Raw genomic sequence first — 12,470 nt, forward strand, 5'->3', positions numbered from 1 at the left:
GAATGTTAATGGTTCACGATTGATCGTTTTACATAAAGAAATAAAGCAATTCAGCACCAAATGCCTCCAAAAAGGATCTTAACCACCATCTGTCAGTGACTAATTAGCAGTCTCCTCCTAGTGGGTGAAGCTGCTCAATGACTTTGAAAAGAAGCGGTTGGGTGGCTTCACATGTCTCAAAAGAAGCACAAACTAGTCTTCAAACTGGTAGCATTTTTGATAGGGGTCCAAGCTAGGGGGTGGGGGACTGGGGAGATAATTGTGGGCTGGAGGAGGGTGGTTTGTGCACTAGAATGTGAGCGAATGGCTAGTTCATTCAGTAAGCTAAAAAGAGCAAAACAAGCTTGGTAGCAAATATTAGCTAATAGGTCAGTAAGCTCTGTTTAGTTCTGAGGCTGCCTACACTGCACCGTGTTGTGCTTTCTCCTACCTATCTATCTATTTATATCTATTTATATATTTGATGATATATATTTTGGGCAGTGGTGGCTCAGCGGTTAGAGCACCGGGCTATTGATGACTGTTGATGCCACTGTTGGGCCTTTGAGCAAGGTCCTTCACCCTCTTTGCTCCCCGGGCTCCGCAGCAATGGTTGCCAACTGTTGTGTGCGCATGTGCTCACTGTAACTGTGTGTGTTTGATCACTAGTGTGTATGTGTGTGTGTGTTCACTGCACGAATGTGTTAAAGGTGGAGGCCAAATTCCATCTGTCTTGTCTAGTCAAATTAACATCTGGTATTTATAAACCTCCTAATCTTTTCTTGTGTGAGCCATCATTTTTGATTCCTAAAAAAATGCTTCCAATAAGAGCAGCATGTTTGCAAGCTCTGTATCAAACTACGCTTGGGGGGTTGTCGTCTTCTGTTAGCCAATCAGAGAAATTTCTTATGAATATGTATAAGTCAGTGTGCAGCACGCCGTAAAAACAGCCTTTGCATTGCAAAAGGGCAGACAATCCCAGAAATCTAAATAGGTAGAAACAAACATGGATTAATCAAATAGAAAATCGCATGCATTTAAGAGGTCATAGGGAATGGGCAGTTAAAAAAATAGACAATAAAATAAACAATAAAAATCATGTGCTACGGAGCTAGCAAACTGTTTTGACGGAGGTTAGGGATTGCTTCTCTGATCAGTCTACACACTTTTCAGGAGTTTGCTTTCATTAGTTTTGCACCGGAGCTACGAGGCTAATGCAATAGACAGTCACCTAAAATGAGTGTTTTTTTTCCCAGTAAACCATTAATTTCAGGAAAGAGATTGTTTTTCAGCTTGAGCAGTGCTTGGCACTCATATTTTACATGATATGTTACATTATATCATTTTTTCAGGTCAAAGGATTCGCAGTCATTTCAGCAAGTCATCATATGCTGAGAGGCTGCCGTCATCTCGCAGCTTGACGGTTTAGATTAGGAAGTGATAAAGCATTGCTCTAACTTCCTTTTTCCACACAGTCAGAGCCATCTTCTGTTAAAGGAGTATGTCAATATTTTTCACTGCCTGCCTCATCTGAAACATATGGTTATTTAACACAGATGACAACTGGCACATGTTTCCCAGTACAAGAACAAGAACACCTGCTAACTCAAAACTAACTGCTTATAATGGAAGCCAGTGGGCCTGTGCAGGGTTGGATTACTGACTTGAGCAAATTTGAGCTCAATTTCTTTTGTATTTGCTGGATTTAACATAACATAAAAATTACATTTAAAGGTAAAGGTGCACGTATTTGTCACTGTACACTGTACAGCGAAATGTGTCCTCCGCATTTAACCCATCTGGTAGTGAACACACACTCACACACACACATGTGTTAGGGGCAGTGAGTACACACACACACACACACCCAGAGTGGTGGGCAGCCAACTCCAGCGCCCGGGGAGCAGAGAGGGTAAAGGGCCTTGCTTAATATTTGTACTTGCCCAACAGTGGCAGCTTGCCGAGCCCGGGAATTGAACCCACAACCCTGTTATCAATAGCCCGGCGCTCTAACCGCTGAACCACCACTGCCCCATTTATACCATTTGGCTGATGCTCGTTGCTGAATGTAGAGGTAGGAGTCTTACACAAGGACTCTTATTGGTGTAGCGAGGTGTGCTGGTTCAGCCAAGGTATCCAAACCTAGTCTGCCACAGGGAAGGTGGTGTTGCCACTAGGGGTGGATGAAAATACCTGTATATCAAAGTATTACAGTATTATGTTTTTTAATACTGTATTGATTCTCATGCAAAGATTGGAGGTGGTTACTGCTTCATTTTGTGTTGCCAAATAGCTGTACTGTTCAGTCTTCTGATCCCACCAGACTTTCTATTTCACTCAAATTTTAAGCGTTTTAAACGATGCCGGTCTTCCTGTAATTCGCAATATATTGCCATGCTTACAGTATTGCAGTGTGTTCAAAGAGTGGCTCAGCAGACTAATACGCTAATACACTATGGCTTGAGGATCACAGGTCATGCTGCTTTGCCATCAGCAGACAGAGCCTGAGAGAGCACAACTGGCCATGCTCTTTTTGAGTGGATAAATGACACCCTCTCCCTTCAGCATCCCTATTGTGATGCTGGCTGCACAGGCGGCTGTCAGCTGATATGTCAGAGCTGGGGATCTTTAAAGTCATCGAAGGCTGCTTCAGTACATCATGTACATATCTCAGCAATGTTCTTTCCAAAGGACAACACAAGCAGTTGCATTCGCAGCACGTGTCCACAGACAGCAAATGGATCTGCTGGTATATGAACCGAAGTCTTAAGTACACACTGCACCTCTGTTCAGAAGCCTTTTTTATCTGCTGAACAGTGAGACAAACCAAGAAGCCAAGAAGATATTTTGAGGTTCAGGTGGACCCGTTTCTCCGGGAGTCTGCATGGTAACAGGCAGGCTGATGGCTTTGCTCTCTGATCATCATCACTCAGTGTGTCTCTGCTTGGGGCTGTAACATCTCGCGGCCGTCATCGCGAAACATCTCAGTGTTTTTCATCAAATTCAATGAGCCATTTGGCAGTGATGTGTGAAAAGATTTGATAAGCGTCATGTTTTCAGGGCAGTAGGTGTGATTTTCGAGGCATGCCCCCCCCTCAAAGGACGCCACATGCTGACCAGCCATGTAGTCAGGAAATGAACGGGGAGCCGGTCTGTTATTTTTGATCGCCATCTTCTTCCTCCGCTTCTCTTCTGTGTAATTAAGTCCAATCGGAGAGCTGCAGTTCACAAGGCTTTAGCTTTGCCAGGAATGAAATTAGAGTGAAACCCATTTGTGCATACGCATCCTCCATATATAACATGTTTGCATGTTGCATGTTTTTTGTTTCGCCTGGGGAAAAAAAAGGGGGGAAAAAAATCTAAAGCCAGTGAGCACCTTTATTTATTTCATTTCCAGCCAACATGTACATTAAGTTGTTCCTCCCTCAGGAGATTAGATTGGAACACGACTTCCATTAGAAAAGAGGAATGTCTAAGGAAAACAAGCGGAAAAAACAGGTTCCAGAGCTGAAAGGTTGAGAGAAAATGGGACCCCTTATCAGATAAACAGCACTTAAGGCCTTCAATTCTGAGAAAGAAAGAGAGGGAGAGGGAGAGAGAGAGAGAGAGGGGGGAAGAAATCAAGCTTCACTTTCGCTTCAGATCTGAAAACATCCACAGGTGTTCTGTCTGTGAGAAGACCAATGAAAACTGTGGGTCTGAAAGGCTGTGGAGCTACTCTATGTGGAGTCTTTACTGAGAAAAGCAAACGGACGGAAATAGAAAAGCTATTGGTCAAATAAAACTGAAGCTGAAGCTGCTCTTGTTCTCAGAACAATTGGCTGATCACCGTGTGGTCCAGACCTCAACATCATTGAACGTGTTCAGGATTGCATGGAGGGAGAAGCAGAATATGCTCCAGCTAAGACTAAACTTTGTTGGTGCAGATTACTTCAGGTTTCTGTGAGTGTCCTGAAGGTGGACCCTCTGAGCACTGAAACACGGGATGATCTTTGCTTAGGTAAAATTCTGTTCAGTGTACAGTACCAGTGTGTTTGGACATACCTGGTTGAACGTGTACTGATGATAATCTTTAAAAACAGTTGATCCTAATGCTAGAGTGACCATATTTTTGTTTTCAGAAAAGAGGACACTGAGGACACATGGGTCTCCAATGTAGTTAGCATATCAAGCCTCCGCCTACCTAACTACCATGATTACCAACGTGTCCCCAGTCCCCAGTTCAAAAATATGGCCACCCCAGCATTTGGATCCACTAAATGGTTCGAAGATGATGATAGTCACACATTCAACTGGGTGTGTCCAAACTTTTGACTTTTGTACTGGTATATTGTGCTCCATCCAAGCCGTATTGTGTTTGTTTTAATGAATCTTGTAAAACTGAACTCTTGCCGTCTTCTTCCCCCTCCCCCCCAGAACAAGGTGGTCTCGGTGGATAACATGAAGGTCAAACTCCAGGTCAGTGAAACGTCCACCATTTGCACTGTAGCACACATAGACTCTCCTAAAACAAAAGTCCTAAAAGGGTACTTTGGAGTGTGGAGCTTCTGGGTCCTAAAGAGCCATTAAATGTATGGCTAATTAAGGATCCATTGTTCTTGTAAATGAGATGTAAATGAGAGCCTTTTATGGCTCCGACAGCCTCCGCATAACCTGTGCCACAGCCGTAATCAGGGGTTTTATGCAACTCTACACGGCAAGCAGCACTGCGACAGAATCTGGTTCAGTTTGTCGTTATTTTTACCTCTGCAATTATCAGACGGCTCGGCAGAAACATCTATCTATCATATTTATCCCTGTGATTTGTCTGATCTTTTGCATTCTTCGGACGCCCTTTTGTGGCAGCCCACGCAGCGCCCGAGCTCTGCATATTGGGCTCTGACTCGCTGAGCACAGTTTAGTGGCAAAAACACACAGTCTGCTTCCCAGAAGACTAGCTTCAGGTTATTAGTGTGAATTGGCTGTTACGTAACTTTTGCTATCTTTGGCATAGATTGTTTGGTGGGTTTCACACTCAACCTTAGCGGCCTCCATGTTCAGAGATGGGCTTGATGAAATCTCATTATGGCCCTTTTCAAAGAAATGAACCTTGATGATCATGTGACTCATACGATTAAACTGCGATGTTGTTGTATTTTCATCGTCAGTTGATCACTTTGTGGACCTATTTTGCAGATTTGGGACACGGCTGGGCAAGAGAGGTTCCGCAGTGTCACTCATGCGTACTACCGAGATGCACAGGGTAACTGTTCTTGATTACTGCCTGGTTTTATCAGATGCAACTACTTTTTGTAGGATTGCAGTTACTGTCTGTAGCTCGTTTGTTGCGCCCTTAGCATCAACTATCAGGAAATGGACCACCGAAAGACCATCTCTTCAGTGCTGTTAAAATAGTCAATATTAAATACAATATTATTAAAACAGCAGTATTGGTAATTGGTAGGTGATGCTATGGGTTGCTAAGGTTGGGATTTCCAGCTCGTAACAGCCTGTCTAATGCCGAAATGACTGACCACACAACTGCAGTGATTGGAAACAACAGCCAAAAGATCAGGGGTGGGCAACCGAGGGTCCGAGTCCAGCAAAGTTTACTGATTTCCTGCAGAAACCTTTCAATTCATAAAATTTAGACAGTGATATTGTCTTGACTTTTTATACACTTGGACACACCTACTGGACTGGGTTACTCCAGAGACGCTGCTGTGCCTGATACGCTCAGACCAGAGCATCCTGCTACTGCTGTGTTGGTATTGCTGCTATTTGGAGAACGGGGGGGGGGGGGGCGAAATTGGGCGAAAATGCTGTCAGTTCCATGAAAAAAAGTTGCCGGTGTCGTGCCGAATTCCGACTCCTCCTCGCAAGCATATATAATCTATAAATCTTCCCGCTTAAGGAAATTATCCACACTTTCTTCTTGTCAACACACCCACCTTTTGACACACCCACTGTCCTTTTTGTTTGACTGGCAAGTTTTAGACTCAATTTTAAACTCGTCTTTGCATTAAGATGCTTTCGGGAATGTCAGCCCTGTGAAGCGTATACAATCAATATACATATGTATATAATTAATATACAAAATAACACAAATTATACTAAATCTTGATCTCAGGAATGACATTTTTGAAACACGGCAGCATTGAGTCTGAAGTGCATATGGGCATATAGTGCTGATTTTCGTGCATCATTACACCCCTACTGGCCGGTGGTCCCTTTCACTGATCCCCGTGGTAGATGGTGATAACCATCTACCTAATAATAATTCATATTCTTATTCTGATGCTGAAGGCTTGACATTGACTAATGTTTACCATAGTAAAATCACTGAAGTTCAGTACCCCAGCTTTGTGTTTGTGGTCAACTTGTCTTTGTCACCCCCTACCCAACACCCCCCCCCCCCCCCCCCCCCCCCTTTAGCTCTCCTACTTCTGTATGACATCACGAGGAAGTCGTCCTTTGACAACATTAGGGTAAGAGTCGCAAAGCTCGTTTTCTCTGCCTCGTGTGTAATTTACTTACGTATTCCCGAGCATGGTTCACCCCCGTTGTCCTTTTCAAATGGCAACTGTATTTTGTTTATTTTTTTATTTCATTTTTTTATTCTTCCTACAGTGCTCTCGCGTCATTTACTTTTTTTTTTCTCATATGTGTCACCATGCAGGCCTGGCTGACTGAAATTCATGAGTATGCACAGAAGGATGTGGTCATCATGTTGCTTGGCAACAAGGTAAGTGGGACTTCCTGGGAGGAGAAAAGCGAGAACGAGAGAACGATTAGCACCCCACCCCCCACCAAAACCCAATGAAAGTAGACCTTGAGCAGGCTCTTATTTTAAACACTTGCATGGTTTCGACCTTATTTCCGTGTTTCGTTTATTAATACTTATGCATGAGTAATGCACTGTGTCTGTAAGCGTACCTCAAAATATGTAATTGTGATGAATAAGTCCACCTTTAAAAATGCCTTTTTTTGGAAGCAGCTATTGTTAAAGAATCACAGAACCATGCTGTCTTGAAGCATAAATATTAAGTCCTTAAAATAAAAAAAAAAGTCCTTAAAGGGAGCAGGCACATTCTAGATCCCAGCCCTTCATCAGGTCACAGGTTGGATATGAACTTCTCCAGCCCTAAGCTGTGAACATAAAGGCCTGTTGAAGGAGTGCAGTTGGATTTTCCTTTAAATGGCTGATTTAAATAGTCTAGACTGGACAAGTTAAAAACGTGTTCACAGAATCCAGCGAAGGCTTGTTTCCCTCCTCTGTAGTTTGCTTCTGAATCAGCAGTTCAAAGCACTTTGCAACACAGCTGGTTGCTTGTGATAATGGCCGCGGCCACTGTGTTTAATCCACAGTGTCTTATGAGTACTTAATGTTCTCACAACATCGTGAAAAAACTCAATGTCCAATCACATCACAAAATTGGAAGAAAGGATTCTGTAGCTACATTAATATTTTACAAAATGAAAAATCATGCATTGGATTCTTTTGAGTGGCTTTTTTGTCTTCTTATGACAGCTGTCTTTTTTATCCAAAGAATAAATGGTTTATTCTAACAAAACATTGAAATTGGAGTTTTTAACTGCAATGGGAGGGAGTTGCCTCGTTTTAATTAATGATAGGTCCAACAGTGCCCCCTAATGGCTAATAGCGTCATGAGTCAAAGTATGAGGCATGTTTTTTATAATGTAAAACAATAATTCTCTCATTTATTAAGTCATTGTAAACCTAGGTAATGTTAGGTATCATATATATATATATATTAATTTTATTGCTTATCCATTATATGTCAATTATAAACATCAGAGGGTAGCACTGTTACAAGATGTTGCCTTTCCAACAACTCAGTTTAGCTTGCTATCTCCAAGTGCTGTCATTGTAAAGTAGAAACTTCTAGAAACCCGGGACCAGCCCACAACCTGCCTCTGCAAGCAGTACCCCCACAATAACTGTGTCACGAATTTGAAGAATTGGGTTCCAAGAATGAGCAACCCTACGTAGGCCTAAGACCACCACATGCAATGCCAAGTGTCAGCTGGCGGGGTGTAAAACACTACCACTACCACTATTGGACTCTAGACTGACAAGAAATGACTGACGAGCCATGCTTCACAATCTAGCAGTCTGACAGACGACTCTGGATTTGGTGAACGGCAGGAAAGCATTTCTTGCTTGATTGCGTAGGGCCAACTGTGAAGTTTGGTGGAGAAGGAATAATGGTCCAGGGGCGTTTTAAGGTTTGGCCTCCACCATCAGTTTGGGAGTTGTATGATTGAAGGCCCCAGTGCACAAAGCAAGGTCCATAAAGAAATGCCTTGCCAAGTTTGATGTAGATGTTCATGGGTTGCTGAATAAATGAAGGTTTGAACTCCCATAGTAATAGTGCTGATTCTTATTTCTACAGTCAGACATGGCGGCCGAGCGAGTCATCAAACATGAGGAGGGCCAGAAGCTTGCTAAGGTAGGACACCCCCTAAACACGTATACCACTCCTTCTTGTCAAACTGTCTCCAAAGATGCTGAAAAGAAACACTATTAAGCTTTTATATGAGCCAATAAGAGCCAATGCTAACTGCTACCGCTTATGTGTGTGGAGATGTAGTAATTCTTCCTCTCTTATTTTAAACAAGGAGTATGGAGTTCCCTTCATGGAAACGAGTGCCAAGACTGGTCTTAACGTGGAGCTTGCATTCCATGCCATAGCAAGGTAGGTTTGATACAAGTATTAATGACAGCCATTAAAAATAACATGGTTCAAGCCTTCAAATGCTATCAGTTCTAGAGAGCACACCGCAGGAGCGAACATATTACAGCCCATATTTAACATTAAGGGTAGGAATAGCGGTGCTGTGACACAAGCAGGAAATCCACCATGGAGTAGAAAATGGTCTACGCAACCTTCAAAGGCTACGCCTTCATATATTCACCTTTGTAGTGGAGTGTGTATTTGTTTTTACAGACTGACGTTGATTCTAAACTACACTGATTCGTCTATGCCGAACAAGTGAGGAACTGGGGGCGTGAGATGAGATTTGTTGACAGCGTTAGACTAGCCTCTCCCATTGTTATGGCTGATTAACTGCACCTGCATCTCTATGGCCCTGTCCCAATTCTAAGCCCCTCCTGCAAGTGCCCTTTTATGAAGCTGTAGAAAGGCAGGTTAAAGGGCCGTGAGCGTTCAAGGCGTCGTAGAGTTTAGAGCAGAATTGGGACACGCTTTGCCTCACATCCCTTCACCTGTAAACAACAACACTGCCTAAAGCCAAATACCGCTATTCCCACAATGCTGGATTCAACAGTTGCTGCAATTTTTGCTGTGCTGCAGCTAAAACGGAGAAGTGGTCGGTAGCAGGGAAAGTCTTTTCCTCCATTTTTTGATTTAGTTTATATAAGGAACATCACAGGCGCTTGTGAACACCCCTGTTGCTGAAATGTAAAAAAAAAAAAAAAAAAAAAGGGACACCCTACAGCCTTGGCTGCCTGGTGGGGGCACAAGTAATGGGACAGGACTTTCTTCATTGTAAATTGGGGCTGAGTTATAAATAAAATATTTTATTTTATTAATATATGTATTTATTTATTTTGTATTATTGGCTTAATAGAGGTGTCCTATATAAGTGTATTGCTTTGCTTTCATTTGATCAATTTCAGATAGCCAACTCCATTGTCATATGTTAGTAAAATGCACAATACCCCCCCCCCTTTTTATTAATTATGCCATTAAAAATCATAAACAGGAAGTTATTATTTAATGAAACCAACACCATGAAATGTGATGAAGCATGTAAAGCGAAGTCAGTTCATTTCCACTGACTTCCCGTATTTCCCTGTTTACCCACGTATGAAATGCAGGGAGCTGACGCAGAGAGCAGCCAGTCAGCCCCATGAGCCCAAGTTCCAGATCCACGATTACATCGAATCCCAGAAGCAGAAGTCCAGCTGCTGCGGCGGACTCATGTGACGACTCACGCCAGCGCTTCAAAGAGCAAGAACGGAAGGAAGTGTATGAGATGCATTAATAAAAGAACGAGGAAAAGGAATAGTGGACTGATAACTGCAGATAATGGCATATAAAGAGGGGTGTGTGAGTAAAATGCTTGTTATGTGGATGTGTCTAGCATTGAATCCGTCTGCCCTTTGCCATCAGGTGTACACTTCCACAAATTCCTGGTCTTTGTCCTTTGACTGCAGTGAAAAAGCTTAACATACTGGGTGGGGGCTAGATGATGCTTGAAGCAGCCAAGTACTGAAATATCTAGACTCAAGACTTCTCTTAGAACTGGAGGAACCAGAATCTCATGCTACCAGAATCTGCTGCTCATTATCAGTGTAGTTATACTGCAAAAGTACAGCACTTTTCATAGCCCCCCCCATCTTCAGAAAAGTGATAGTTCAGAGAAAATTAAACTTGCAGTTCTGCCTCATCCTATTCAGTGTCTGAAGCTTGCTTTTTCAGTTTTTTGCACTGGAGCATTGTGGCTAAAGTAGCTATCGAGTAATGGAAGCTTATAGCCAAGCAATCAGCTCTGGGTAAGCCACCTTCCTAAATCATCATATGCTTGCCTCAAATAGGCTTTTCTTTGAACTATCACTTTAACGTACACTAGTACTGAAGCCCCAGGCACTGTTTTGGAATTTGAGCTGGAGTAATGTTATGACAATGTTCTAAGCCATGCCTTTGTGCGATTTTGTACATAGAAAGCCATGTCTTTCAGTGACCTGTTGACCTGTTGATCACTTACTTTCGTGTTTAGTGGTATTGTGGACCTGACTTTAGATGAAGCAACCCCATTAACTTTCATGCCATTACTACATTTCAACACTTGAACGAAGTGGTGGCTGTTTTTCTTGACACTTGGCACGTATCCATGACATTTAAGGGAAGTCTCTCTTTCTCTTTTTTTTCCCCCAGCAGATAGATATTCCAGTAACACAGTATGGCTATTTGTCATGTTCTAGTCATGATCATAGTGCACTGTTCACATCTCTATGACCATCTGGGGCCTGATTCTCGAAGCTTCATAAAGGACATAACCACCCCAATGGTCGTTTGAGCCGTTCAGCTTTGGACCGCTGTGTAAACACTAGTGATATTCTCAGTGAATCTTTCTTGAAAGACAGCTGATGAGGAGCGACAGACATCAATGTAAATCAGTGTGAACAATGAACAGTAAAGGTCTCCGAAAAGTTGATTTACTTAATAGTGTTGTTTGTTTTAAATTGGACTTCAGCACTTTATTAAAATATACACATTTAATTTCATATAATTCAATGATTTCTTCCTATTTTCCATATTCCTTACAAGGCCAAATTCAAATCTTGCCGTCCGCCAGTTTTACTATCTCTTCAGTGCTGTTTACAGCATTCTCTTCATATCATTCTGTGGAGAGATGATAAACGCTTCCTGCCAGGGCTTCTCTGAAGCGGTCCCAAATTGAACTACGATCACACTCACAGATAAGACAGATGATATGACAATTTAGCACCCGTTTTGAGAATGGCTTAGGCCACCAGTTTTAGGAACTATGGTTCTGGTGGCTTAGGATTGTCCTAAGTGTTTTGGGAATCCGGCCCCTGGTTGGTCCATCAGGTCTGCCAGGTATTTTCGGAATAGTTTCAGCTTTGTTTTGCTAATGAGCCGCATTGTGTAAAGGAGAGTCTGTTTTGAGATTATTGCTACTGGTCCTATTCAGTTGTTACTTGTTAGCTTTTGATGTCACACTGATAACTTTACTGTTACAGAGATCACAAAGTGCCAAGACAAAGTGCTTTGTAACTGTATACATTCTGTATAAACCTCTATTTTGTAATGTAGAGGATTACTGTTGCAACGCGTTCCTTCTTGTGTTCTCATGTTACAATGCTTGTCTAAATAGTAGAGGAACTGTGTTGTCCAAGAGATGTTACCAAATGAGCTTTAGTATGACAGTGTGTATGAATTCTACAAGATGTGACGTTACCAGTTAGAAATCATTACAAAAGGTAAATTAAGCTACAGCACACCAGGTATGTGTGAGGGGCTATGTATCACTGTGTATACCTCCAATATATCCAGACATCCAGAATTAGTGGTGTATTGGTTCCAGTGAACTTGGGGATCTCCATTAAAGAAGTTTCTTTATTTACATGTATATGTGTATATATAAATGGAGATACATGTTTTTCATGGACAGCACCGATATTATGTGTATATATATATATTGTCCTTATCTAATGTTTTTTCAGAGGTCAAGGGCATTCATGAGGAGTTTGTCCCAATTTTTGTAACAGTAACAGCCTCTAGCTGTTCTAGAAAAGCGTCACTCTAGATGTCGAAACAATGCTATTCTTGGCATTCAGCCACCAATAAGTTCAGGTACTGAAATTGGGCGATAAGGTCTGGATCACAAATGCCACTGACACATGTCATCCCAGAGCTTTTGGATGGAGCTCCATCACCCCTGAGAAAGCAGTTCCACTGGGGGTGGTTTTAATGCTCTAGCCGATGCCTGGCACTGGA

The 12,470-nt window shown here is 42.3% G+C and overlaps 1 protein-coding gene across 2 annotated transcripts in view; it reads left to right on the forward strand.

Moving 5' to 3' along the window:
- Window positions 1-12,098, forward strand: part of LOC140574441 (ras-related protein Rab-37) — a 46,568-nt gene extending 34,470 nt beyond the window's left edge. For both annotated transcript variants that reach the window (XM_072694273.1, XM_072694274.1), the window contains exons 3-9: window positions 4,396-4,437; window positions 5,155-5,221; window positions 6,394-6,446; window positions 6,638-6,703; window positions 8,376-8,432; window positions 8,602-8,678; window positions 9,824-12,098. In XM_072694273.1, coding sequence (XP_072550374.1) covers window positions 4,396-4,437; window positions 5,155-5,221; window positions 6,394-6,446; window positions 6,638-6,703; window positions 8,376-8,432; window positions 8,602-8,678; window positions 9,824-9,932 — 471 coding nt within the window. In that variant the 3' untranslated portion in view covers window positions 9,933-12,098. The remainder of the gene's footprint in view (window positions 1-4,395; window positions 4,438-5,154; window positions 5,222-6,393; window positions 6,447-6,637; window positions 6,704-8,375; window positions 8,433-8,601; window positions 8,679-9,823) is intronic.
- The last annotated feature ends 372 nt before the right edge of the window (window positions 12,099-12,470 follow it).

Source organism: Salminus brasiliensis, chromosome 12 (assembly GCF_030463535.1).
Source record: "Salminus brasiliensis chromosome 12, fSalBra1.hap2, whole genome shotgun sequence".
Classification (NCBI taxonomy): domain Eukaryota; kingdom Metazoa; phylum Chordata; class Actinopteri; order Characiformes; family Bryconidae; genus Salminus; species Salminus brasiliensis.